The following is a 27,452-nucleotide window of genomic DNA, read 5'->3' as shown; positions in this document are numbered from 1 at the left end:
TTCTTATGGTATGCGAGGGTGGGCTCGAGGGGAAAGAAAGCAGGAAATGCAGCAATTAAACAAACATGTCCCCTACATCCGCCCGTACTAGGTCCGACCACGAAGCGCGCGACGACGGAAGTGGTGAAGGCTGGCGCGGCCGGAAGTTCAGATCAGCTGATGGGGGAGGCGGTGCCGCAGCGGCTGAGGGGCCCCGGCCACCTAGCGCTTCGTCCGGGCCCGGAGTCTCGGAGACTGGCCACGATCCCTGTTCGTACCTCACTGTTGGGCGAGGCCCAGTCCCGTATCTCTCCCAGGCCTGAGATCCTTGCCCGGCACGGCCGCCCTGAGCGCCCCGGCCACCCCCAGCCCCGGCTCGCCCCTCAGGCCCCGGGCCTCCCCTCAGTCCCCGGCCGGCGGCCCAGGCCCCGGATCCGCGGGGGGAGACCCGGCTCCAGGGGGTGCGGGCCCCATGGAGCTGATGTTCGCGGAGTGGGAGGACGGAGAGCGCTTCTCATTCGAGGATTCGGACCGCTTTGAGGAGGATTCACTCTGTTCCTTCATCTCCGAGGCCGAGAGCCTCTGCCAGAACTGGCGGGGATGGCGCAAACAGTCCGCGGGGCCCAATTCCCCCACTGGCGGCGGTGGCGGAGGTGGCAGTGGCGGTACCAGAATGCGAGGTGACGGTGGGGGTGGGAGTGCTCGGGCGTATGGCAGGCCCTCCTCGGGCCTTGCTCAGGAGATGTTCCGGACAGGGAGCTGTCCCGAGTCAGGAGCTGTCCCAAGCTTAGAACGGACTTCAGGACTCGCTTTTCCGGCCTTCCTGGGTGGGCTGGCGTCAGGCAAGGCATTCTGGGGGCCTGGACAGACTCCTTCGCTTCAGTCTTCTCCCCGCCAGCGCGCGGGGCGCGTGTCTGTGTATTTACGTGAATATGTTAGGGGAACGGCAGGGAAGATTAGCAACGGAAAGTAGATTTTTGATTGTTCCTTTGCCTTAGAGCTGGGGTAAGGGCTAAGACTCCTCTGTCTGATTTGGGAATACTTACCGAGTTCAGCCTGAGGCAAGCCAAAAAGTAGAGGAAAAGACAATGTGGGTAGGGGGCAGATTGTCGTCGGAAGTACTGAAAAAGTGACCACACTGAGGTGTCACCCCATTGCAAAGTGCATTGGGAGGTTCTTGCTTCAGGGTGATTATCTCTGATCCCAGCCGCACCAAGAAGGGATCTTATCCAGACAAAGTGGTGGCGAACAAGCCTGTGAGAGGAGATTCTGTAGTACGTAGGTTTAGATCAGAGGCTTCTCTCCTGCTCATAGTGACCATTTGCCAGAATCCAAGGCTGGGACCACTGGATTTTGGAGCCTTAGATTTTCACCATGTGGGGCCTGGGGAAGAGCGAGGGTAATCGTCTCTGGGATCTCCTTATGAAATACTTTTCTTGATTTTCGCTGTGAGTTTCTTTCATCCTTGGGTCTTTCAGTGAATAAACTGATTTAGCGCTATGGAGAATTTTGCTCTTATTGGAGAGGATGAAGGGGAGAGTGATGCTTAAGAGAAGCTTCTTAAGCTCAGGACTCGCCACCTCCATTCCCTGCCTTCCTCATGGCACAGGTTTTGTCTTGGGCCTCAATGGAGGTTGGATTTCTTCAGCTTCCTTCTTTCAGCAGTTGAGGGGTCAGATTTGTGTGATTCTTGTGATACTTGGGCCATTGCAAGAATCCTATTTTCCAAACTGCAGGGGTTTCTGGAGCCCCTTTAGGACAGAGAGAAATTTACAGGTGTCACTTTTTAGGAGTGGTAGTATTCATACTATTCAACTTTAGTTAGAAATGTAGCACGTGCCCTGTGTGTACACACACACGTGCGCACACACAGAGATTATTAGCAGTTTCACTATGGGTCTTCTTATGGCTTCCTTGCATTTTCTTATATTTGCATGTGTGGGTAGCCTTGGGGCTTAGCGCTGCCTCACGCTAAGATTTTCAATGAACTGGCACCTACCTGGACAGGCTACAGTTTGGGAAAGTATGTCATTTTTTCTTTCCCCTGGCCCACCCTCAGCTATTGCTTATTTGTAAAACAAGGTTTGTTTGTTTTAAAGGTTCCATTTAGCTTCATGATGTTCTAATCTGTCTTCTAATCTGACTGGAAATTTGGTGACATGTGCAGTCTATTCTGTTGTCATTGCTTTTTTTTTAAAACAGTGTGGAGAACCTTCTTGAGTGGTAATTCCATCCAACTCGAGATTCTAGCAGCAGCAGCTAGGTTCCCCTGGGATAACCCATCTCCCCACTAGGGCTTCCATTGTGGGAAGTCAGGGTTCAGGTGTACCAAAGGCAGTGCAGCTCTCTTGCTTCTGGAGATCCTTCTCTTAACTCTTCTGGGCTTTGTCCATCTTCCCTCCTTAGATGGTAGTAGCTTAGAGTCATCTAGAGAAAAGGATGCCAGAGGAGGGACATTAACAATGTGATATGAATCTAAACTGTCCGTGGTACATGGGAAAGTAGATGCCAAGCCATTTGAGAGGGGTCGCTTGAGTCCTGGAACACATTTGCTGGCCAGGAGTTTCCTGGGATATCCCTGGTGTCTTCTTTTGTAGACCTTAGGCAGTAGGCTGTGGGCCGGGGATTGTCCAGCTCCCCTTCCTTCCCTAGGTGGAGTCTTTAGGGTTAGTGTATACTTGCAGGAGGGTACCTTGGTTTTTCATCCAGGTCTGTTTTTTGCATAGTGAAGGTGAGGTCCAGGATGTGGCACTGGCACTGATGCCAAGTAATCGTGTCACCTATTCATTTTCCCTTCTCTTTCCCCCCACCCCAACTTTTGTTTCCAAAGATGGACTGGTGATCCCACTGGTAGAGCTGTCAGCAAAACAGGTGGCATTTCACATCCCATTTGAAGTGGTAGAGAAGGTTTACCCCCCAGTGCCTGAGCAGCTACAGCTCCGAATTGCTTTTTGGAGCTTTCCTGAGAATGAAGAGGATATTCGGTGAGATGGAGAGGGTGGAACTAAAGGACCGATGGTGGGGAGTGGGGTCCCAGTATTCACACTGTGCTGGGCTTCCCCCAGAACAAAGGGATACTGTATTTGGGAGTGTGGTGAGAGGAAGACAAGGGGGAGGTGGGGGTTCCAGGGATTTTCCCAAAGAGCAAGTTACACTTGGGAGAGAGCTCAGGGCATTGTGGTCTCTGATGGGGTCTGTTGAAAGGTTATTGGCTGAGTTGTGGCTATGTCCTCTTCTTCACCCTCAGTCTCTATTCGTGCCTGGCCAATGGCAGTGCAGATGAGTTCCAGCGAGGAGATCAGCTTTTCCGCATGAGGGCTGTGAAGGACCCACTGCAGATAGGTGAGGGTCCCATCATGTTCTGAGGGCACCCCCTGCTCCTCTCATTCCCTGTGTCCTCAATTAAGGAACCATTGCAAGAAGCTGGAGTAGGTTGTTTGTATCTCTTTCCAGCCATGTGTTGTCTGAGTAACTGCAGGGCCAGGGTCAAGGGCAGACCTATGTCTTGGCAGCTCTCCCTTACCTCACCCATGTTTCTCCCCAGGGTTCCACCTGAGTGCTACAGTGGTGCCTCCTCAGATGGTCCCCCCCAAGGGGGCCTACAACGTGGCAGTGATGTTCGACCGCTGCCGGGTCACTTCCTGCAGCTGCACCTGTGGGGCTGGAGCCAAATGGTGCACCCACGTCGTGGCACTCTGTCTCTTCCGTATCCACAACGTGAGGGTCTTGCAGTTTATCTCAGCCCTATCCCACACCCCATCCCCTGTTCTCTGCTGCATGCCTGGCCAGTATGAGCCCCATCACCTCCCCTATGCTGCCCTTCTGTTCCTAGCTCCAGCTCACCTTTTCTCAGGTTGCTTCCTTTCTGTCTGTGTCTGCCTTCAGGCTTCTGCAGTCTGCCTGCGTGCCCCTGTCTCCGAGTCCCTGTCTCGGCTACAGAGGGACCAGCTGCAGAAGTTTGCTCAGTACCTCATCAGTGAGCTCCCTCAGCAGGTGAGTGAGGCTGGCACACCTACCCCCAGAAGCTCCAGGTCTGTGTATCAGCCTTCCTATTAGGCCCAGTCTTCCTTGGGTTCATCTATATGCCTTGTTCTCTCTGCCTTTGTTCCTTCCCCTCCTCAGATCCTTCCCACAGCACAGCGTCTCCTGGATGAACTCCTCTCCTCCCAGTCAACAGCCATCAATACAGTTTGTGGAGCCCCGGGTGAGTATGGTGGGGAAGAGGGGCAGTAGGAAGAAAGAAAACTGCTAGTGCAGAGCTACACTTAATACAGGCTTATATCGTCAAGCAAATCCAGGCCCCTATCTCTAGGTGACTGACTGCCTGTCACCCCTAGACCCCACAGCAGGGCCCTCGGCCTCGGACCAGAGTACTTGGTATTTAGATGAGTCGACACTCACTGACAACATCAAGAAGACACTGCACAAGTTCTGTGGTCCCTCCCCTGTGGTCTTCAGGTAAATTGGATCTCCTCATCCCTCCGTCTGTGGTGGAAGGGGAGCATCCCTCAGGCTGTTGACAGATCCTTTGTTCTGTTAATGCCTGTGTCTCTCACCTTTTATTCCCTGCACTGGCACAGTGCCTGCCACACAGAAGATGTTCACTCACGTGTCAGTGCATGAGGATAATGGTGTACGGTTACAGATCCTTTGAGAGATCAGGAGACAGATGCAGAGAGAGATGAACAATTGTTTTCATGGTCATTCTTTCTTCCCCAGACTCTGTTTTTTGGGTCAGGACCCCCTTTTTGTTAAAGCCCTTGTGTTTCACTTTCACCTGTTTTATCAAGGACATCTCAGGGGCATCCTTTTCTACTCTACTACTTCTATAGTGACGTGAACTCCATGTATCTGTCTTCCACGGAGCCTCCAGCTGCTGCTGAATGGGCATGCCTGCTGCGCCCTTTGAGGGGCCGGGAGCCAGAGGGCGTCTGGAACCTGCTTAGCATTGTGCGGGAGATGTTCAAGCGGAGGGACAGCAATGCTGCCCCCTTGTTGGAAATCCTCACTGACCAATGCCTCACCTACGAACAGGTAATCCCCCAGAGTTGGGGAGCCCTGTGGTGTCTCATTCCCTCCCTCCCTTAACCTCATTCCCCTCTTTCCGACAGGGATACTGGTGAGGGCTGCTCTCTCTTTCCCAGTGCTGTTAGGTGCATCTCACAGCTCTCTTTGTTTCCAGATAACAGGTTGGTGGTACAGCGTGCGCACCTCAGCTTCACACAGCAGTGCCAGTGGGCACACAGGCCGTAGCAATGGGCAGTCAGAGGTGGCGGCCCATGCATGTGCCAGCATGTGTGATGAGATGGTCACACTGTGGAGGCTGGCTGTGCTGGACCCTGCACTCAGCCCCCAGCGGTGAGTCTCCTCCCCAGGCTCACCACAGCACTGAGACCGGGCCAGCCCAGGACAAACCAAGGCCTCACCTTCTGGTGCACATACAAAGCTAAAAAACCAAACCTATTGCTGTTGAGTTGATTCCAACTCATAGTGACCCTGTAGGACAGAGTTGAAATGCTCCATAGGGTTTCTAAGCAGTGGCTGGTGGATTCAAACTGCCAGCCTCTTGGTTAGCAGCCATAGTTCTTAACCACTGTGCCACCAGGGAAATGGGAAGTGCTGAGCGCTAGGATTATCCGTGGTTTATGAGTCCTCTTCCTGAAAGGCTTTTTTCCTTCCCTCCCCTAAATAGCACCTACTCTCCAAAATTCCTGAGTTTTGGAGTGATGTCTGTGGGGCTGGCCCAAGAAGTGCTTCCTTGCGTCCTTTTCCTTCCCAGTACAGAGTGTACCCCCCCAGCAGCCTCCTACTCCTTGTTCCCACAGCCGCCGGGAACTGTGTGCGCAGCTGCGGCAATGGCAACTAAAGGTGATTGAGAATGTGAAGCGGGGGCAGCACAAGAAGACACTGGAGCGGCTCTTCCCAGGCTTCCGTCCTGCAGTGGAGGCCTGCTACTTTAACTGGGAAGAGGCCTACCCGCTTCCCGGTGTCACCTACAGTGGTACTGACCGGAAGCTGGCACTGTGCTGGGCCCGGGCCCTGCCCCCACGGCCAGGTGTCTCCCGCTCCGGGGGCCTGGAGGAAGCCCGGGACCGGCCCCGACCTCTTCCTGCTGAGCCAGCTGTGCGGCCCAAGGAGCCTGGGGCCAAGCGGAAGGGATTGGGTGAGGGGGTCCCCTCAGCACAGCGGGGTCCCCGCCGCCTCTCAGCCGAGGGGGGAGACAAGGCCCTGCATAAGATGGGTCCTGGTGGGGGCAAAGCCAAGGCACTGGGTGGGACTGGCAGTGGGGGCAAGGGCTCAGCAGGCGGCAGCGGGAGCAAGCGACGGCTGAGCAGTGAAGACAGCTCCTTGGAGCTGGATCTGGCGGAGATGAGCCTGGATGACAGCAGCCTGGCCCTGGGTGCTGAGGCCAGCACCTTTGGTGGATTTCCTGAGAGCCCTCCACCTTGTCCTCCCCCTGCTGGCCCCCGAGGCCCTTCCACCTTCCTTCCTGACCCTCCAGATACCTATGAAGACGACGGTGGCGTGTACTTCTCAGAAGGGCCTGAGCCTCCCATAGCTTCTACCGGCCCCCCTAGCCTACTGCCCAGGGAGGTCTCCACCAGGGACGACCTCCCTTCCACTGATGAGAGCGGCAGCGGTCTCCCAAAGACTAAAGGGGCAGCCCCTGCAGTTGGAGAGGAGTTGGAGGACGACTACCAGGCATATTATCTGAATGCCCAGGACGGGGCTGGGGGCGAGGAGGAGAAGGCCGAGGGCGGGGCTGGGGAGGAGCATGACCTGTTTGCTGGGCTGAAGCCACTGGAACAGGAGAGCCGAATGGAGGTGAGGGGACTCTGAGGGAGCTGAGATAGAGAGGGCCGGGTGCTCCTTAGCCACAGCTGGGAGGGGTCATCTGCCTCTAGTTGGGAGTGTCAGGATATTTGCATGACTGTTAAAATCCTGTAGCAGGCTAACTGGCCTCCCTGCCTGCAGTCTTATTTTCTTTACTGCTTCCATATTGATTTTTCTGAAATGTTTTTGTGTTACTGTCCTGCTTAAAACTCTTCAGTGGTGTCCCATTGCCCTTAGGATAAAAGGGAAGGTCCTTGGCATGACCTGTGAGGCTCCACTTGTTGTGGCCTTTGCCTGCTTCTCCAGCCTCATCTAGCTACTCTGTCCTTTATACTCCAGTCAGCTGAACCACTCCTGAAGCTTGCCATGGTCTCTCTTGCATCCTTACTTTTGCACAAACTGGCCTTTCTGCCTTGAGTGCCCTTCCTTCACCTTGCCTCGTTAGCTCTTGCTCCTTCTTCAGGTCACAGAGAGCCTAGAGATTTCTTCCTCCAGGACGCCTTCCCTGGTACTGCCTTTCTGCACCACCTCATTGGGTAGGATACCCATCTAATGAGGTATCCTACCTACCTGCTCTCCTCCTCGCTTTTCCCAGCGGTAGCTGGCATCACACTGTCTTGTGTGTTTATGTGTCTCTAACCAGACTGTGAGATCCAGTGTACACTCAGGACCAGCACAGGGCCAGTATATAGCAAGTGCTCAAGGAAGGTTTTCTGAGTGAGTGAGTGTGTGGTCCTGCCCCTGGCAGTGGGGCTTCAGTCTGTCTGGTGCCCATGTCCTCTCTCCAGGTATTATTTGCTTGTGCTGAGGCCCTGCATGCGCATGGCTACAGCAGTGAGGCCTCCCGCCTCACCGTGGAGCTTGCCCAGGACCTGCTAGCCAACCCACCCGACCTCAAGGTAGAGCCGCCCCCTGCCAAGGTGAGAGAGACTCCCTTCCCCTACCCTCCCCATTCCCACTTACCCTGACCCTCTCCCATGCCCCATCCCAAGTGAGAGCCGCCTCCTACTTCTATCAAGGTGAGTCAGACACATCTGCCTGCCTTCCTGTGCTTCCCTCTCTAGGGCAAGAAGAACAAGGTATCCACGAGCCGTCAGACCTGGATGGCTACCAACACCCTAACCAAGGCAGCCTTCCTATTGACAGTGCTAAGTGAGCGCCCAGAACACCACAACCTGGCTTTCCGAGTTGGCATGTTTGCCTTGGAGCTACAGCGACCCCCAGCTTCTACCAAGGCCTTGGAGGTCAGAGGTTCTGTCTGAGCCTTGCATCTCAGTCTCCTCAGATCCTTGATCTCCACTGAAGTATTGGAGGTCTGAGCTCCTTCCTGTAACCTCAGGTGAAGTTGGCATACCAGGAGTCTGAGGTGGCTGCCCTGCTCAAGAAGATCCCTCTGGGGCCAAGTGAGATGAGCACCATGCGGTGCCGGGCAGAGGAGCTCCGGGAGGGGACACTCTGTGATTATCGGCCTGTGTTGCCCCTCATGTTGGCCAGTTTCATCTTTGATGTGCTCTGTGCTCCAGGTATGGTTCTAGGCTCTATAGCCAGTGGGGAACTGGGGTAGGGGTGGCTTTCTTTAAGGAAAAACCAAGAGCCTCAAGGCTGTGAATCACCTTTAAGACTCATCAGGTAGCTTCATGGGTAGGTCTGGGATGATGTAGGTCTTGGTTTCCCTTTCATTCTTTCCCATGACATTTCTGTTTGTCTCACCCTATCTTTCATCCAGTGGTTTCTCCCACGGGTTCCCGACCCCCAAGTTGCAACTGGAACAATGAGATGCCTGGTGACGAGGAGCTGGGATTTGAAGCAGCAGTTGCTGCCTTGGGTGAGTCTGTTAGTGTCTTGAAAACACCCATGAGCTAAGCCTGGCTCAGGCCTTGATGGGTACGAGACACGGGCCCTGTTCCTGAGGGCTCAGATGGTAATGGGAAAGCCAGGATAATGTGTATGAGCCAAATAGTGCCTGTGAGACAGTCAAGAATTCAGGGCAAAATTGTGTGCTGTGGGTGTTAGGTGTTGTAAGGGTAGCAAAACAAAGATGTAGAGAAAGTCCTCAGGGAGGTGGTAGAATTTGGAATGTGGGTTAAAAGGTCAGTAAGTTCTAGCTCGGGGAACACCGTGAAGAAAGACACAGCAGCAATCATGAGAGTGAGGCACCCAACCTCCCTAAAAGTGATGGGTGCATGCTGGGTAGGTAGAGTGGGCCAGACCCATAAGGTGGCCTTGAAAAGCAGACCAGTGCTTAGGCTGGATGTAGTAGGCAGTGAGGACCTTCCGTAAGTGATGTGGATTGGACCAAGAGAACAATCCTTTATCTCACACGCTGACGGCTGGTGAGCCCTGGTCTGTTGCCTTTGCTGCCCTGGTCTGTGGCCTTTGCTGTCCTGGCAAAAAAAAAAAAAAAAAAACCCACTGCCGTCGAGTTGATTCCACCTCACGGTGACCCCATAGGGTTTCCAAGGCTGTAAATCTCTATGGAAGCAGACTGCCACATCTTTCTCCTGTGGAGCCACTGGTGGTTTTGAACTGCAGACCTTTCGGTTAGCAGTTGATCACTTTAACCACTGAGCCACCAGTGCTCCTTGCTATCCTGGTCGTTCTCTGTCCCCATGAGGCCCCCTCCTTCTCACAGGCATGAAGACAACAGTGAGTGAGGCAGAGCATCCCCTCCTGTGTGAGGGCACACGTCGGGAGAAGGGTGACCTGGCATTGGCACTAATGATCACTTATAAGGATGACCAGGCCAAGCTCAAGAAGGTAAGGGACTAAGGTACTGGGCTTTTGACAGGCAGAGAGACCAATTTTACCACCTTTCTCAGGGAGTTGCCAGTACAGTGAGAAAAATGCTATTCTGCTCATAGGAGTTAAGTGAGGAATCTTGGGACATCTCATAAAGAACAAGAGAAACCAGTGATTCTTAAAGGAGTGCTTGGGCGTGAGGTGGAAGAGGAGAAACAGAGGACATAGTCATTCATTCATTTCCGTATTTATTGAGTAACCACCTATTCAGCTCTGTGATGAGTGTTATGGAAGATACCAAGATATGTAAACCAGCACCTGTCTTCTAGTAAGTTATCCTATACCAGGCTACCAGTTGTCATCAAATCAACTCTGATTTATAGTACCCCATATGTGTCAGAGTAGAATTGTGCTACATAGGGTTTTTTCTTTTTCTTTATTGTTGTGCTTTAAGTAAAGTTTACGATTCAAGTTAGTCTCTCATACAAAAATTTATATATATGTTGTTATGTGACCCTAGTTGCTCTCCCTATACTGTGACAACATACTCCTCCCTTCCACCCCAGATTTCCCGTGTCCAATCGATCAGCTTCTGATCCTCTCTGCCTTCTCATCTCGCCTCTGGACAGGAGCTGCCCATTTAGTCTCACTTGAGCTAAGAAGCACACTCTTCACGAGTATCATTTTATGTCCCATAGTCCAGTCTAATCTTTGTCTGAAGAGTTGGTTTTAGTTTTGGGCTAACAGAGAGTCCAGGGGCCATGTCTTTCAGGGTCCCTCCAGTCTCAATCAAACCATTAAGTCTGGTCTTTTTACTAGAATTTGAGTTCTGCACCCCACTTTTCTCCTGCTCCATCAGGGATTCTCTGTTGTGTTCCCTGTCAGGGTGGTCATTGGTGGTAGCCAGGCACCATCTAGCTCTTCTGGTCTTAGGCTGATGAAGTCTCTGGTTTATGTGGCCCACATACGGTTTTCAATGGCTGATTTTTCAGAAGTAGATCACCAGGCCTTTCTTCCAAGGCACCTCTGGGTGTACTCGAACCTCCAACCTTTTGGTTAACAGCCGAGCACATTAACTGTTTGCACCACTCAGGTCATCCAGCATGAGGATATTTCAAGGAGAAAGGAAGGTCATGGAAATTCAAGAGATAAAGGTGCATCCTGTCACTGCTTCTCTGTCCTACAGATTTTAGACAAACTCTTGGACCGAGAGAGCCAGACCCACAAGCCACAGACGCTGAGTTCGTTCTACTCATCTAGCCGCCCAGCCACAGCTAGCCAGAGGTCTCCTTCAAAGCACGGGGGCCCATCTGCCCCAGGGACTCTGCAGCCACTGACCTCAGGCTCTATGGGGCCTGCTCAGCCAGGGAGTGTGGCAGGGGCTGGGCCAGGCCCCACTGAGGGCTTCACAGAGAAGAATGTGCCTGGTGAGGTGGGGGCACTGGGCAGGGGGATGAATGGTATGGAGTCATGTTGGGGTCCCCTTTCCTGGGCTCATCCCAGTGTCCTATTTTCTTTACCTAGAGAGTTCACCACATTCCCCCTGTGAGGGTCTCCCATCTGAGGCAGCTTTGGCCCCAAGGCCAGAGGGGAAGGTTCCAAGCCGCCTGGCGCTTGGCAGTCGCGGAGGCTACAATGGACGGGGCTGGGGCTCCCCAGGGCGGCCCAAGAAGAAGCACACAGGTATGATAGCTGCTGGGATGGCACGGAGGGAAGGCTGTTCCTGAAGGCCGGAGTCTGGCAGTTCTCCTTACTTCTGGGACTGCCTTGTTTTGGGGGGGTCAGGCATGGCCAGCATTGACAGCAGTGCCCCTGAAACGACATCGGATAGCTCTCCTACCCTAAGTCGGAGGCCACTTCGAGGGGGCTGGGCCCCCACCTCCTGGGGTCGAGGACAGGACAGTGACAGCATTAGCAGCTCTTCCTCGGACTCTCTGGGCTCCTCGTCCTCCAGTGGAAGTCGCCGGGCCAGTGCCAGTGGAGGGGCCCGGGCCAAGACAGTGGAAGTTGGCAGGTCAGTGAGAAGAAATACTCGTCTCTGATCTGGCCTATCCTCAGAGCCACATCCCTAGTATAACCCAACCATTATCCCTCTAATGTCCTCATCTACCCTGGCCCTTCCTAATCTACCCAGACAGACACCTATTTCAGAAAAACCCCAACCCCCGTCCCTACCCCATTGCCCCTTCAGGTACAAGGGCCGCCGCCCCGAGAGTCATGCCCCTCATGTACCCAATCAGCCGTCAGAAGCAGCTGCACACTTCTACTTCGAACTGGCGAAGACGGTGCTGATCAAGGCAGGGGGCAACAGCAGCACTTCCATTTTCACACATCCATCTTCCTCAGGGGGCCACCAGGGTCCTCACCGCAACTTGCACCTTTGCGCCTTCGAGATCGGGCTTTATGCCCTTGGCCTGCACAACTTTGTTTCTCCCAACTGGCTCTCACGTACCTATTCTTCCCACGTTTCCTGGATTACAGGTAAATCCAGTGTCCTGATTTGGGTATGGGAGGGGGATTAATTGGTGAAAATAGGAGGCTTATCTTTGTGGAGTTGGTGATCCGATAGATCATTCTCTCCTGTGGTGCCCATGCTAAACCCACTCTGGTCTTCTCTCCTCTCCCTGAAGGCCAGGCAATGGAGATTGGCAGCGCAGCCCTGACTATCCTGGTAGAATGCTGGGATGGGCACCTGACACCCCCTGAGGTTGCATCCCTGGCTGACAGGGCATCACGGGCACGAGACTCCAATATGGTGAGGGCAGCAGCAGAGCTAGCCCTAAGCTGCCTGCCTCATGCCCATGCGTTGAACCCCAATGAGATCCAGCGGGCCCTGGTACAGTGCAAGGAGCAGGTATTTCTACAGGCAATCTGGGGACATGCTTTGGGGCATCTGAGGAGGGGAGGTTGGACATTGGAAAGTTGAGGGCTCCACTCTTGATTCTCATATTCTGGAATTTACAAACTATCCAGTGTGTCTTCTGATGGTGACATTTTACGTATTAAGGTGCTCTCACATTCATCATTTCCTTTCTCCTTACAACTCTGAGGTTAGGATTATTCCTGTTTTACAGATAAGGAAGTAGAGGCCCATAGATTAGGAATAATCACCCAGGGTGGGATACTTAGGGAAGGCCTCCGGAGATGTGAGACTTGGATGGGAGGGGGTGGTTAAATTAGTTTGGAACTGGGACTATGACCTGGATCTTGATTCCTGGTAGTCAGCAAGTACCTGTCCAGTATCTTTACAAAGCACTCACTGCTATACCACTGGCTCTGAGCATTGGCCCTGACCTTTGATGCCTCCTGGGGAACCAACTAACTCTGAGGGAGACATTAGAATGTCATCTACAAGTGTCCCTGAGGTCTATTAGGTAAAGCCCTTCCCTCTAACCCTCTGTGCCCCTCTTCCAGGATAACCTGATGTTGGAGAAGGCCTGCATGGCAGTGGAAGAGGCGGCTAAGGGTGGGGGCGTGTACCCCGAAGTGTTGTTTGAGGTTGCTCACCAGTGGTTCTGGCTATATGAGCAAACAGCAGGTGGCTCATCCACAGCCCGTGAAGGGGCTACAAGCTGTAGTGCCAGTGGGATCAGGGCAGCTGGGGAGGCTGGGCGGGGGCTGCCTGAGGGCAGGGGGGGCCCAGGGACTGAGCCGGTTACAGTGGCAGCGGCAGCAGTGACAGCAGCAGCCACAGTGGTGCCAGTCATCTCGGTGGGGTCCAGTTTATATCCAGGTCCAGGACTGGGGCATGGTCACTCCCCTGGCCTGCACCCCTACACTGCTCTACAGCCCCACCTGCCCTGCAGCCCTCAATACCTCACCCACCCAGCTCACCCGGCCCACCCCATGCCTCACATGCCCCGGCCTGCCGTCTTCCCTGTGCCCAGCTCTGCATACCCACAGGTGAGACCAGTGTTCTCCTGGGGGTGGGGCATGTGGGAGAACATTGGGAGTTCATGGGGGGCTGGAGTAGGCACTCTGGGTAAAATAGTACAGTCCAAGAGTCCTGGTGGGGTGGTAGGAGTCTGGGGGATCCAGCCCAACTAAGAAGTGTAGAGAGACCCAGTTGTGGGACGAAGGGGGAGAGCCACATCTTAGTATAACTTGGTATCTTCCTTCTCTTCCTCTCCCTTCCTCTAGGGTGTGCATCCTGCATTCCTGGGGGCTCAGTACCCTTACTCAGTGACTCCCCCCTCACTTGCTGCCACTGCTGTGTCTTTCCCCGTCCCTTCCATGGCACCCATCACAGTACATCCCTACCACACAGAGCCAGGGCTCCCACTGCCCACCAGTGTGGCCTGTGAGTTGTGGGGACAGGGAGCAGGTGAATGGAGGGGAGGTAAATGAGGCAGGGGAGGTGGGAGGCAATCTTCTCTGCCCCTCTTTGGGCTCTGAGTTCCTCACATGGCTTTCATCCCACCCTCAGTGAGCAGTGTCCATCCAGCTTCCACGTTTCCAGCCATCCAGGGTGCCTCGCTGCCTGCCCTGACCACACAGCCCAGCCCTCTGGTGAGCGGGGTTTTTCCACCACCCGAGGAGGAGACGCACAGCCAACCTGTCAATCCACACAGCTTACATCACCTGCACGCTGCCTACCGTGTTGGTGAGACAGGGTCCCTTTCTGTGCTTCTACCCACAATTGCGCCAGAGGCTCTTAAGTGCCCATGCCCCGCCAATACCTCTTTATTTGTTTACTGTGGGGTCAGGCACCAGGTTTAGGTAGAGGATGAAGAGGATGTGCTTACCCTTCTCTCCAGGAATGCTGGCACTGGAGATGCTGGGTCGCCGGGCACACAACGATCACCCCAACAACTTCTCCCGCTCCCCCCCCTACACTGATGATGTCAAATGGTTGCTGGGGCTGGCAGCAAAGCTGGGTAACACCTCCCCTCCCCAGGACCATTGTCCCCCCCTCACCTGCTCCCCCCAACTTCCTATCCCAGACCTCCTTCCTAGCTCTTGCTGAGTTGAGGCCTTGGTCGGGTATGTGTGCGTGCGCGGGGGGCGGGGGGTTACCTCAGCTCCTGGGGTGGAGGGCGGCTCTCTGCCAGGCCAGAGCTGAGAGAGAAAAGTTGGGTCCCTAGGGCAGAGGTGGCCACCCCCGTCTCATGCCCCTCCCCCCTGCCCCCCAGGAGTGAACTACGTGCACCAGTTCTGTGTGGGGGCAGCCAAGGGGGTGCTGAGCCCGTTTGTGCTGCAGGAGATCGTCATGGAGACGCTGCAGCGGCTGAGCCCTGCTCATGCCCACAACCACCTGCGTGCCCCGGCCTTCCACCAACTGGTGCAGCGTTGCCAGCAGGCATACATGCAGGTGACTACCCAGGAAGTATGGAGCAGGGTGGAGCACCTTCTGGGCAGTCACGGACCAGATCACCCAGCATGCAGAGGTGAGGGGCCTGGTTCTGTGCTTGGTGGCTCATCCCCCACACATCCTCCTCCAGTACATCCACCACCGCTTGATTCACCTGACCCCTGCCGACTACGACGACTTTGTGAATGCGATCCGCAGTGCCCGCAGCGCCTTCTGCCTGACACCCATGGGCATGATGCAGTTCAACGACATCCTGCAGAACCTCAAGCGCAGCAAACAGACCAAGGAGCTGTGGCAGCGGGTCTCACTCGAGATGACCACCTTCTCCCCCTGAGTCTGGCTCCTCTAGGGCCCTATACAGGGACACAGGCCTGTGGCTATGGGGGCCCCTCACACAGGGGGAGTGAATCTTGGCTGGACAGATCATCCCCACTCAATTCCCCGGTAGCCCAGACTGGCAGCTGCTCTTGGGCTGTAGCTTGGGGCCAAGATGTCTCAGACCCTAGAAGCCTAGGGTTGGGTGAGACAGCCCTGTCTGGGAGGGGGCGTTGGGTGGCCTCTGGTATTTATTTGGCATTTATAAATATATAAACTCCTTTTTTACTCTAGTTTGCCTGGGCCTCTCCCTTCTTTCCCTCCATTGCAGGTGAACCCTGAAGCAAGGTTAGAGAGCCTGACACTTGTTTTAAGTTTTTCCCATCCTAGTGAGGCAGACGAAACAGAAAAATAAGGATGTTTATTAAGGACATTTATAGCCCACAGCTAGGGCTCATACTCAGCTCTATGAGCCACTGTCCGACCTCATCCCCATTCAATGTGAATGACATTAGGGAGGCCGGGCCACAGGTAGATCCCACTGCCTGACTAAAGGGGCCACAGCAAGGGGTCCCTCCCATAGACGATAGATAACTACACTGCTGGGGGTGAAGAGGAAAATCACTGGACTAATATGTTCCTCTAGACCCTGCCTGGACTGTCTCACTCCTCCCCTCCTCCCCAGACCATGGGTCACAGGCACCTAGTACCATGACGTAGGGTACCAAGGGAAGCCCCTTTAGTAGACCCCAGAGTTATGGGAAAGGGATGCCCTCCCCTTCTCACCCATCTAGGTCTGGGGGCCACTGAGGTAGAAGGGGAAGGGGCCAGGCCACTCTAATCCCGCTTGTGGATCCTGCTCTGGGCTTGCGCCTTAAGGAAGCAGGGGCTTTTGCTGGCACAAGAGACTGGGACATCAGCCTAGACTGGAATGCTGCAGTTCTTCTCGAAGCCACGAGGGCACTGGCTGTCCAAGCCGGCTCAGCAGCTTTGACAGCTCCAAATTGTGGTTCCGGAAAAAATCCGTAAGGAAAAGGCGAGACTGACAGGAGAAAAATAAGGGCACACATGGTAAGGAGTGGGACACAGAATCAAATCTGGAGGTTGAGAGGGATACCCTGCCCGAGGCATTTACCTACCTCACTATCCATATCTGGGTACCTCCGGCCTTTGCTCTTCCCTAGACAGCGAGTCTTGCCACCTTCAAGTCCCTGGCACCAGAATCCCTTATCCTCATCAAACCTGCTCATCAGGAAGAGGCTATTAGGTGTCAAGGAAAAGAGAAATCTAGCCCCCATAAACGCATACCACCCCTGCCAGCCCACATGGACACGTCTCTCCTTGTTAGACAGTGTAAACCCATGTCTCTTCCAGACAGACACAGTCAACCTGCTTCCCCATTTCCCCCAGAGTACTCCTCCCCTGGGTCATGCTCTCCCACCTGAGGGTCCGTGTGTAGTTCAGAAAGGGTGTGATACCCAGGAACTTCTGGATGCTCTCCATTGAGGCTGCTGGGTTGGTACGCAGGTCCTGCCCATCCACGATCAGCAACTAAAGAGACAGGGATGCGGTTTTCTCTGTATTACTGAAGGGAAGAGGAAGGGAGGGGGAGCCCCAATGAGGGTTATGGGGGGAAGGGGGACTGTACCTGTCCAGAGGGGTAGTAGGTCAGCCAGCGTTGTAGATGGGTAGAATAGTGGCCAGGGATAAGACAGCGGTTCTGCAGGGAGCGAAGTGCCAGAGGGGCCTGGGAGGAGGCTGAAATCACCTGGTAGAAGGTATAGTTCAGAGCAACTGGGTCTCCATGTGCTCGCTGGTGCTGAAGGACAAGGAGTACAAACAGCGAAGATTGGTGATTCGACAAAATTATTCTGCCCTTACTCTTGGTCTGGTGATCAAACAGCATAGGCACCTTTCCCCAAGGCACTAGTTTCCCTACCCTCATTCCTTTCTGCCTCTCTAGCGGTCACTACCTCCCTTGTGTAAGCACCAGTGTATCCCTAGCTTCAGGCAGACCTGGTACCAAGAGTAGGCCCGGTCAGCAGGGTTGGTGAGCACAGTGATGATCTTGGCTCGTGGCAGTAGGGCAGCCCCCCGCCGTGGTACAACCTCTGAGTCAAAGTAGGTGGCACTTTTTTCAAATAGGAAGTCAGTGCTGGCATTGGAAGGGACAGGGAAGAAGTCCATGTACCTAGGAAGTAGCATAGAGGAGAGGCAGAGAAATTTGCAGAGCGAAGGGGCCAGACATCTGTAGTGACAGAAGCTGGAATGGGGTATTTTTGGGAAGGGAGTGTTGCTCTGAGAAGCGTTCCGAGGGGTCTCAGTCTCACCAGTCAATGCCCTTGTGGTAATTAGGGCCGTTGAAGAACTGAATCTCCTCAAAGGTGCTGGGGCTAGGGAAGCTGCTAGTCACAGCTGGGTGCAGGCTCAGGAAGAAGTGAATAGCTGTGGTCCCTAAATGGGAGAGAAAGACGAGGCCACTGTAGGAAAGAAGCCAGCTCAACACCATGAACTTGAAGGAGGTGAGAAAGAACCACTCTGGATAGTAAAAACAGTGCCAAATTAGAGTGAGAGAAGGAAAATCTGAGAGAGGCCCAGGGAAAGGTTACAACAGTGGTTCTCAACCCTGACTGCATCAGAATCACTTGTAGATCTTTAAAAAAAAACTCCACAGATGATTCTGATGTTCAAGCAGGGTTAAGAATCATGGTCTCAAGAGACTAAATTAGTGAGTGGGTGGGATGACAAGGGAGTTCCTTGGCAAAAGAATCCTTTGGGTTTAAAGCAGGGAAGAGAAGTTGGTTAAGAATGATTCACCTGTCTTCTGGGGTCCCACAATGAGGAACTTGGGGAGTCGATCACAGGTTTTCTCCTTGGACCAAATATCTTTGTGCCGCTTGTCATCACAGGGATTCTGAAGGGAAGGCCGAGAATCAGGTAAGGCCTAATCTCCTCTCCAACCCCCAACCCCATCATGTCTCTGGTCTGCCTGAGCTCTTACCCTTACCTGCCAAAGGGGGCTTCGCTCCTGAGGGAAGAGTTCAAAGTACTTTTGTGCGAGAGGGACGGGAGGCAAGGTCTGCAGGCGCAGCCGTGTCCAGCACTGGAGGAAGCGCACCAAGCTCTCAAAGGTGTACAGGCCCAGCCGGTCATTTCCATAATTGGACAGATGGGTCATAAAGATGCTGATCTGCAAGGGAGTACCTGCATGTCATATCTGGAGAGCCTACCCTACCTCAGAATCAGCCTTGGTGAGCAAAGGTCCCAACCTGCAAACATGTTGGCTTTCTAATCCTGTAGCCCTTCCTCCCATCAGCACCTTACCGGATTAAGGAGCACTGTCAGAAAGAGCTCTCCACCTCGGATGCTCCGGTCTAGTTCATGAGAGCCTCCGGGATACTCATTATAGAAGATTGTATGAGTGAAGAGGCCGCATGTCTGCCGAGGCAGCACCTCGAGGGGAAGAAGAAACAGGGACAGATGAGATTTGAAAGGTAGAATAAGTAGATGAAGGAGAAAGGTCCTGAGGCATTGAGATTTCCTGGGTTTACAGAGGACTCAGTCTTGCTGTGTGCATTATGACTTTTCACCCCTCTATCCCCTATTATTATGATGTGGATGAAAGTGGACTTGCAGGTGACTGGACACAGGTCAGTGCAGGTTGGAGGCTGTCTAAATGTTGGGGTTTGATTCAAGTTGTATTGGGAGTCCCTCACCATAATGCCATTATGGATGAAACCACGGCGGTAGCGGGCAGGGCGGAGATGGGGATACTCTTCAGTGCTGGTCACCTGGATGCCCCACACAGATTTCCAGGCCTCATAGAGTTGCATGTGGATGGGGTACACGCCCGAGTGGTGTGGGGCCACAGCATATCCCAGATCCGTGGGAATCCCATGTTCCTGGGAATGGCATAGACTCTCACCAGGACCTGGTGAGGTTTGGGGCGTAGAGGGTAAAGAGGGTGGGGATGCCTCCACAGAAAGAAAATGGAAAGGGCAGGGAAGAGGCATCCCATTAGGGGCAGGTTAAAAAGGAAATATTATCTTTGGGAGAAATTATATGGGGAAGGGATCCAAGCGTCTCACCAGAGCAAACTGTTTGTTGAGCCTCATCTGGTCAGCCAGCACGGACCGATTGTGGAACAGGTGTGGCTGCATGTGGCTCCACATGTGGGGAAACCACCAAAACTCTTTGCGGTGCTTCAGCAGCATGTCGTCCCCTGCATCCTCCTCCTCTGTCCCTATGATCACACACTGGCCACTGACCACCCACACACTGACCACAGCCAATCAGCCCTTGTGCCCTCCTTTGTTCTGTAACATTGACCATCTTCCATCCCTAGGACATTACTGACCCCCTACCCATCTAAGACTTTCTATTTGCTCCACTGCCAACTTGCCCTCCAGCCATCCATGATAACCTAAATTCACACCCACCACTTGCTCCTCACACCAGTCTGACCCCAAACCATGCCCCTTTCCTCCAACTTATCTGCCTAGGGTGATGGGCAGTGAAGGGACAGATCAAACTAAGACTGATATGCTGCAAAAGCAGGGGAATAAGCTCACCAGTATGATAGAACTTGCCCGAGAAGCCCAAGTTGAAGGTGAAGTTGGGGACTAAGGTCCTGAGTTTGTTCTGGGTGTTCAGCAGGGCCTGGGAAGGGTAGCAGGGACATGAGAAATCAGGAGAGAGCAGGCTGAGAGGAGAAAAATGAGAAGTAGTGCTTTTCCTGCCTGGAAAGGACAGGAACTGTACCTATGACAAGCTCAGAATCAAGGAAGGGAGTCTGATAGGACAGAGCTTGAAACAGCTTCTAAGGAAAAGAAATGTGAGCCAGGAAAAAAAAACACTGACCTCAACATCAGCCACCTTCATGCGGGTACCTTCCTTGCCCACAAAGATGTCATCGATGTCTACCAAGATGTAGCGGTCAAGGTCCAAGCAGAGGCGCTTGCCAGTGAGGTATGCAACAGCATCAACAAAGACAAGTTTATGGAGCCAGAAGGAAAGGCCATGGCCAAAGAGCACCCGCTGGATGCCATCATGCAGCCCCAGGTCCTGTACCACAGTGGGAAGTCGTGTCCGGCGAGGCACTGGTCCTGGCACAGGGAGCTCAGCTGGCCGGAGGCTGGCAAGAAGCACTGGTTCATATGTGCTATGATTGGATTGGAAGATAGTCCAGTCATCACCAGGCAGTGGCCCAGGCTCCAGGCGGCTAGGGCGCGTAAGATGCAGTAGGGGGGCAGAAGGATTGACTTGGTAGTCTCGGAGTCCCAAGTTTGAGTATAGAAAAAGGGGAAAGCCCTTGAGCTGGGCACTCAGTAGGCTGTGCTCATGGGCTCGGAAAAAGCCAATGATGCCCACGCCATACTCCACGCAGTACCGGTCCAACAGTTCCCGACTCCAGGCATCCAGGTTGACATACTTGAGCAAGTTCTCATAAATGACCAAGACATAGCGGCCATGGGTATGATCAGTCAGTGTGGGCATGTCCCCTCGGCCAGGTGCCAGCTCAGTGCTATAACGAAAACGACTAGACTCCAAGATGGCCACAATTTCCTGCCCTAGCTGTGAGTATGCACTCTCCACAAACACAAGGACCACGGGTTCAGTTCGAGCTGTCTCTGGAGGCCTGGGGGGCCGGGGTGGGACTGGAGGCCGTGCAGGGCCAGGGCCAGCTGCCCCACCACTGCTGCAGTCTCCCAAGGGCAAGGGCAAGGGTTCCTTGGCTTTGGGGCTGGTAGACACATAGTAAGCCAGGAAGCCCATGGAGCCCAGACTGAAAGCGATCAGCAGCAGTATCAGGCGGTGCAGTTCCAGCTGCCGAGCTGGGCGTACCACCTTCCACAGCTGTAGCATGGCGGGGGAGGGAAAGCAGGGAATAGGACCACCTCAAGGGATGGGAGATAGGAGTTCTTTAAGCTAGGGCTCTCTTGGGAGAATGGAAGGATGGAAAAATAGGGGAAAGGGATTCCCTCAGGGTCAATTCCCTGAAAAGGTAAAGACAAGTCCCCTTAGTATAAGATAGGGGAGGTAGAAGGGGCAGCACAGGGCAACTGGACAGAGTCCATTGGTCTCAGGTCACCATGGCCCCCTGGCCCATGGCTTCAGGCTGCAAATCTGGCCAGGCTCTACCCTAGACCCTGGCTGAGCTCCTCACATCAGAAGTCAGCGAAGTTCACAGTCTCTGCCCCCACTGTCTGAAAGAGAAATTGATGGGTTACTTCTCCCCTTGAAATTGTGTCATTAATGCATTTCCCTCGTCACCCAGTCCCTCTTACCTCCTGCTCACCGGATGATTTGTTCTGCAAAAACAAGCTCCTGCAGAAGAACACAAGCTGAGTCTCATACCTTTGTTTCACAGCTTATTCCCTTTCTTAGCATACTGTCCAAATTCTCCTCCCTGAGCTAAGCTCAGAGCTAGAAGGGCTAGAAGAGGTCAAATCTCCTATCAACAAGTGGCCAAACAGCCTAGGATGCTGAAAATGAAACTGCTCTGAAAGAAGCTCCCAGGCTTTGAGTAGCTGGCCAGCCAGCAGGGGCTCTGGTCTTTCTGTGAGAAAGGGACGGAAAGCCCCAAAAATCTCGTGCTCCAACGAAATATCATATAAAACTCATGAGCCTGTTGATCTTCCTCATCAATCTCAGTATCACAGCCTAACAGCACTAAAAAATAATGAATTTGCAGTCAAGTGGACGCTATGGTGGGGGAAAGAGAGATGCTACTAGATAATCATTCTATTAGCTTCCAAACTCAGAACTTAGGGACTCTCTTCTCTATTGCTTGTGAAAAATTACCCACCCCTTGCCCTTCACCTGGAGCCCTGGTGGTGCAGTGGTGAAGCGCTCGGCTGCTAACCAAAAGGTTGGCAGTTCAAACCCACCAGCGTCTCTGTGGGAGAATGGTGTGGCAGTCTGCTTCTGTAAAGAGTATAGCCTTGGAAATCCTGTGGGGCAGTTCTACTCTGTCCTATAGGGTTGCTGGAATTGACTTGACGGCAATGGGTGGTTTGGTTTTCTTTGGCCCTTCACCTCACCTATGCCAGTGTCAGGAGAGGAGATAACAATGCAGCCCCAGAGCAGATCACATCACTGAGACCTGAGAAAAGCCAGAGAGCTGAATCCAGAGTCCCTCTCCCTGTCCACTCCAGTTCTCCTCCCTAACCTAGCGTAGGTGGTTCAGTGAAACCTGTGAGAGCAGGAACTTGACAGGACTGCCTTGTTTTTCTGGGTCTCGCAAGTTTTCCGCCTTTGACAGGGTGCAGTCTTACCACTTTTCTATTGCTCCTTTGAGTAGAAAATAGTTTTCCTTCTCTGACAGGTTTCCGCCTTATACAGTTTCCGGCTTTTGCAGATTTTACTGTATTATACTCCCATTCCTGAACAGATCAGAAGGGTCCCTGAGGTAACTTAGAGAAACCTGAAGGATTCAGAGTCCTGTCATAAAAACAGAGCAGAGTAGGGCTGGGTGACAGAGAACAACAGGAACCAATGAGAGGAATAAGGATAATGTGGTCAGAAAGCACAGTTTTAAGAAGACCTAATTTTGGGGACTTTTTTCTTATTTTTCTTAGATAGACTGCTTCTGGAAGCTTTATTGCCACTCCCCCCACCTTAGCCTAGTCAGGTCAGTTGCCAGCAATCCTACCCTACCACCCTACACAGCTCAGGGGTGATCAGGCAGAGACATGGTCCTTCAGAATTGAGAGAAACGATTTAAGAAGAATTCAGCTTTGGCCTGGGTAAGACTAACTGACATGGGAAGAGAGCTGGGAAAGAGGATCAAAATGGTGATGGGGAGGGATGAACACTGAGAATTAGAGAAAACTAGGGAAGACACGGTTGTGAGAAGAAATAACTGAGGAGAAGTGGATATTCAGAGTGAATCACTCATAATAATAATAGTAGTTAACATTTTTTGAGAGCTTATTACTCGCCAAACACTTTTCTAAGAGCTGTACATACATTTAACATAAAATACCAGCTCTATGCAGTAGGTATTACTGTTAATATTCCCATTTTACATATGAGTAATTTGAGGCCCAGAGAAACTTAGTAACCTGCCCAGGATCAAACAGCTAGTCAGTCAGTGGAGAAACTGGGATTCAAAGTCGTGCCTGTCAGGCTCCGAAGGCTGTGCTCTTAAGCACTGCATTTTACCTTCATGCCTAGAAGCAGCAGCAATATTTCAGGAAGGAGTGCTGAGAGAGCTATTGGGGTAGGTTGTGGGTGGCATGATAAATATGCGGTGGGGGGAACTATGCATATGTGCAGCGAGAGGTTTCCCAGAAGAGAGAAACCAAAGGGGTCTTCCGGGCCTGGGCTGGGAGAGGGCAACACTAACAGGGACTGGGCGAAGGCTGTGGGTGTGGGCACTGCGCTGGGGGGAGGGTACTGAGAGGGGACAAGGGCATGGGGTGCTGGCACAGCGGGAATCACGGATGGAGGGGCTCTACTGAGGGGGGAATACAGGGTCACAGGTGGATATGAAGAGCACACGGACGTGAAACATTAAAGGGGCGCGCTGAGGAATGTCTGGGGTGACATCCAGGCAGGCACTGGGCTAGGAGAGCCCCGAGGGGAGAAGAGAGCCCTGTACTGCGGGAGCAAGCTGAGGGGGACGAGGCAACTAAGAGGGAAGCGACCAGAAGGACACAGGGCGAGGGGCGCACTGGGCCGCACTGAGGGCCGCCCGGGCGACCCTGCGGGTGGTTACAGTGGCAACACTGAGGGGAAGTCTGTGAAGGGAGAACTGAGGGCGACCGTGGGTGGGGGCCACAGTCTGGGTGTGGAGTTCTCCTCAAGGGCGGCTCACCCGGCGGACTGGACGGCGTCCCCGCTGTCCCCGGGCTCCGCCGCGTCCCGGGGCTGCCCGGCTTCCCGGCTCTCGGGGCCTCGGGCCGCGTCGCGGCGGCTCCGCCATCTCCGAGCGAACGTTCGGCCGCAGCCGGGCCCAACCACCGCTCCCACCGCGGGGAGGTGGCGCGCTGCCGATCGAAGTACCCGCTCGGATCCTCGCCGGCCCCCGGGCCTGGCAGCAGCGCGGCCGAGGGCCGGGGAGTTCCACGGTCCTCTGCAGCGCTCAGCCGAGATGCAGCCTCCGGGACGGCGGGTTCCGCGCCCCGCCCGCAGAGGCTCCCCCCTCCTCCCCGCCCGGTGGCACAGTCTGGCGAGCGTCAGCGCCGCGGCTCCGGGAGCAGGGGCGGGTCCAGGGTAGGGCTCGTCCACTCAGCCCTGCGAGGGGAAGGCGGACCGGCCCACTGAGGAGACAGTGGGCGGGGGCGGGCCTCGGCTGTGGGCGGGGCCCAGGGGCGGAGCGAGACACCCACCCACCTGTTAAATGGGCTACCTCCCTCCTCCCCACCCCAAACTCGCCTCAGCAGCCAGGAGGAGGGTTTGGAGGCTCAGAGTTTATGAGGGCGTCTTACACTAGAAAGGACCCAAAGGGCGTGGGAGAAGGCACACTTCTCCATGTTCAAGCCCGGTAACCCAGGCTGCTAAAATCTAGGCCCCTGGCCATAAGCCTCCAACAATAGTAACACAACGGACTGTTTAAAGGTTATTTTATTAAATATCTTCAGTTCAAGGTTTCATTGTAACAAAGCTATGAAGGGTCTACCAACATTCAGAACAAACACTATTTTTAAATTATTTCTATGTCATCATGCAAAAATTCTGCATCAAATGCCTTCCATTTCCTGTTTAAAAGGTGATTTTTTTTTTTTTTTAATAGTCTATAGATGCCGACATTAGCCCCAGAAGAGGAAGAATGCTAAGAAGACGTGGGGCTGGAGCAGCCATATGAAGCGATGGGTCTCAATGAACTCTAAGACCATTTGTCTTCAAGCCAGCAAAACCAAACCCCGTGATGAAGGTGTCTGCGTGCTGGCACTGCAGGCTGCTGGGCAGGAAAGGGACAGGGCCCAGGAGCTGGGGCATGCATGAGGTGCTCGGAGGAGCCTGGCCAAATCCAAGCACCAGCACCTGTGAGTCTGCTCTTGTCTCAGCTGGCTCCAAGGTAAACCCAGCTCTGCCTCTTCCCCAGCTCCTGTGCCTCCTGGAGATATGCCAGGGAGTTGGGGTCTACATACCTTTCCCCCAAAGTGCAGATATTTGTGCAGACAACTCTGAACAGTTGTTTTGGGAAAACCCAGGCCATGACCAATTGCTCCTCCATTCCCTTCTCTGCTATCTGCTTAGAGCATAGATCTTTTCCTCCTGGAATGGAACTCTTCGAGCACAGAGAGGGAAAGTGAATGTAGGGGCCATGGCTCTGGACACCTCTTTTGGGGGCATGCAAGTGGGAGCAGGACGATGCCCATGCAGATTGTCCAGCAGTAAGTCTATAGTTTGGTTCGTCAGTGAAGAGGCCTCTTTAAAGAGGACACGTGTTCTTCTTGCCAGAGCAGTCAGGTCAATCTCAGACAGGAACAGAGACGGACGTGCAGCAAGGGAAGAGTAAAAGGGAGGCAGTTCTGAGGGCAGCCCAAATGCATAGAAACAACCACTACCTCTAATCCCACTGCCTCACTCCTCCCATCCCACAGGGGCACTTGGCAGAGGGCCCAGGTCCAAATGAGTGTCAGCACAGGGACCACCACCATGAAAAGGCAAGACAAAGATGGTCCAAGTCAGCACAAAAACAACTGCCAAACGTGGCAAGGAGAGGCCTGACCAGGGCTTGGCTCTCTCCTTGCTAAGTTATAAGAAAACAAACACAAAGCAAAGCGGCAACCCCTCCCCTTCCCTGCAAGGGTTCAGGCCTCAGTATCAGGGCCCCCGTGCATTGTGCATCCTATAGAAATGGATGAGTAAGTGAGTGCATGTCAGACTAACACGAGGTTTCTCATCGGCTTCGGCGCGAACACACTTCTGCAGCACCAATTCTCTTCCCTTCTACACTACACGGAACAGTACAGCAACGTCCGGGCCCTCAGTCCTGAGGCCACTGCATCTCAGCTGCCTCTGTAGCAGGCTGGGAGCTCTGCGTCCTCTCCCAAACAGGTCTGACGGCCACGATGTTCTCATCAGCCTCATTCTAGGCACCCATGCAAGTTCTGAAGAAGTCCATTCCTACACCTGGGGCAGGCAGGCCACATCAGAGGCTGCAATCACATCATGGCCCCGAAGCTCTGTCAGAGTTCTTGCCTGGTCCCCCTGAGTCCATGGGGGCCAGAGGCCGAGCGTGCCTCTTCTGGGCTGGTGGGTGAGCCCGCTGCTCATGCCAGGATGGGCGTCACACAAACTCTTGCTTTCTTGCCAGCCCAAGGCTATCGGTGGTTTTAAAACACATCATGGTACGGATTCCTTTTTTTTTTTAAACAATCTTTTTTTCTTTTCTTAAATGTAAAAAACACCTCGGTACAGCAGAGACAGACACGAAGGGCGGGCGGGAGGGCTGCATGCAGGGGCGTGCATTGGCTGCTGCCGCTTTGTAATTTAATTGTTTTAAACCTCAAACGAACAGGACTGCCGCTGTCACTCAGGCCCTCCAGAGCCACTGGCTGCGAAGGTTCGACCTCCAGCTGGGAACTCCTAATGCCCCTGTCAAACAGGACATAACACAGTAACAAAACAGAGGACACTAAGCACACAGAATAGTTCCAGGGGCTTACAAGACACACTGCACGCGTGGCCAAGTCTGCCTGAGAAGGGCGGGGGGATGGGAAGAAGCTAGTGTTTAAATAGAACACTGCCTCACAACTGCTCAGCACTTACCAAGTGCTTTACAGCAGTTAATCCTCACAACCACTCAATAAAGTGGGCACCACTCTTTCCCTCTTTTGCAGCTAAGGAAACCAAGGCTTAGGGAGAGGAAATAACCTGCCCAAGGTCACTCCATTTGGAGTCATGGAAAGGGACCCAAGTCTGTCTGACCATACTGCCCAGATGCCATGAGATGGCCCACACCTCCTCCTCTCATGCCACCTCCCACCCTCCTCTTCCTCCTCTGACCCCACCTGTCCCAGCCCTGCCCCCAGGTGCACCTGTGGCTGAGCTCACTGCAGAGGTGCGGCAGGGGCCCCTGAGCAGTGGTAGTGGACATTGAGCCACTTGCCATCCCGGCGGTGCCAGACCCGAGTCTCCTCCGACTGGCTGGTGCGAGGCCGGCCCTGCCCATCGATGTACTGGGTGAGGCGGATGTAGGCGATGCAAGCAGCGTCCTCCCCGATTACGTGAACGTGCGGGTTCAGGATGGTGGTGTGGATGGGCTTGCTGTTCTTGGAGAGGACTGCAGGGGGCAGGGCAGGGTTGGGTAGGTAGGAAA

At 53.8% G+C, this 27,452-nt stretch overlaps 3 protein-coding genes across 5 annotated transcripts in view; 1 reads left to right on the top strand and 2 right to left on the bottom strand.

The window, feature by feature from the left end:
- The first annotated feature begins 186 nt into the window (after positions 1-186).
- On the top strand, positions 187-15,989 carry ZSWIM8 (zinc finger SWIM-type containing 8). 3 transcript variants are annotated; one of them, XM_004383218.3, is made up of 26 exons: positions 187-659; positions 2,810-2,963; positions 3,227-3,321; positions 3,524-3,696; positions 3,865-3,972; positions 4,102-4,183; positions 4,317-4,437; positions 4,812-5,013; positions 5,162-5,337; positions 5,805-6,804; positions 7,602-7,733; positions 7,878-8,057; positions 8,153-8,336; positions 8,540-8,638; positions 9,446-9,570; positions 10,739-10,979; positions 11,077-11,235; positions 11,338-11,566; positions 11,744-12,033; positions 12,183-12,406; positions 12,967-13,455; positions 13,693-13,852; positions 13,979-14,155; positions 14,310-14,429; positions 14,753-14,863; positions 14,994-15,989. In XM_004383218.3, exons 1-26 carry the CDS (start codon positions 452-454, stop codon positions 15,452-15,454), a joined length of 5,700 nt encoding a protein of 1,899 aa, XP_004383275.1. In that variant the 5' UTR covers positions 187-451; the 3' UTR covers positions 15,455-15,989. The 3 variants fall into 3 exon arrangements, with proteins under 3 accessions (XP_004383275.1, XP_023593443.1, XP_012412970.1); XM_023737675.1 differs by having other exon boundaries at positions 7,602-7,712; positions 14,685-14,863; positions 14,994-15,318; XM_012557516.2 differs by having other exon boundaries at positions 14,685-14,863; positions 14,994-15,318.
- Positions 15,909-21,336, bottom strand: NDST2 (N-deacetylase and N-sulfotransferase 2). The gene is made up of 13 exons (XM_004383217.2): positions 20,039-21,336; positions 19,750-19,837; positions 19,267-19,421; positions 18,895-19,080; positions 18,503-18,631; positions 18,186-18,368; positions 17,996-18,092; positions 17,509-17,632; positions 17,195-17,369; positions 16,827-16,997; positions 16,620-16,729; positions 16,318-16,420; positions 15,909-16,220 (listed from the first exon to the last, which is right to left on the bottom strand). Exons 1-13 carry the CDS (start codon positions 21,041-21,043, stop codon positions 16,095-16,097), a joined length of 2,652 nt encoding a protein of 883 aa, XP_004383274.1. The 5' UTR covers positions 21,044-21,336; the 3' UTR covers positions 15,909-16,094.
- A 3,394-nt stretch (positions 21,337-24,730) lies between these two features.
- CAMK2G (calcium/calmodulin dependent protein kinase II gamma) overlaps positions 24,731-27,452 on the bottom strand; it is a 59,305-nt gene continuing 56,583 nt past the window's right edge. Inside the window, exons 22-23 of the mRNA XM_023737722.1 lie at positions 27,172-27,416; positions 24,731-26,728 (exon numbers count right to left, since the gene is read on the bottom strand). Of these exons, the coding sequence (XP_023593490.1) occupies positions 27,184-27,416 (233 nt within the window). The 3' untranslated portion in view covers positions 24,731-26,728; positions 27,172-27,183. The remainder of the gene's footprint in view (positions 26,729-27,171; positions 27,417-27,452) is intronic.

The sequence above is a fragment of the Trichechus manatus genome, unplaced genomic scaffold, assembly GCF_000243295.1.
Source record: "Trichechus manatus latirostris isolate Lorelei unplaced genomic scaffold, TriManLat1.0 scaffold00106, whole genome shotgun sequence".
Lineage (NCBI taxonomy): Eukaryota > Metazoa > Chordata > Mammalia > Sirenia > Trichechidae > Trichechus > Trichechus manatus.
This window is presented reverse-complemented; position numbering and strand designations above follow the sequence as displayed.

Coding starts and splice junctions, on each gene's coding strand:
- NDST2 (XM_004383217.2), bottom strand. CDS start 21,043: ATGCTACAGCTGTGGAAGGTGGTACGCCCAGCTCGGCAGCTGGAACTG. Junction 19,838..20,038: donor TGAAGGTGGCTGATGTTGAG/GTCAGTGTTTTT, acceptor TACCCTTCCCAG/GCCCTGCTGAACACCCAGAA. Junction 16,730..16,826: donor CCTACTACCCCTCTGGACAG/GTACAGTCCCCC, acceptor CTGTCTCTTTAG/TTGCTGATCGTGGATGGGCA.
- ZSWIM8 (XM_004383218.3), top strand. CDS start 452: ATGGAGCTGATGTTCGCGGAGTGGGAGGACGGAGAGCGCTTCTCATTC. Junction 5,014..5,161: donor AATGCCTCACCTACGAACAG/GTAATCCCCCAG, acceptor CTTTGTTTCCAG/ATAACAGGTTGGTGGTACAG. Junction 8,639..9,445: donor AGCAGCAGTTGCTGCCTTGG/GTGAGTCTGTTA, acceptor TCCTTCTCACAG/GCATGAAGACAACAGTGAGT.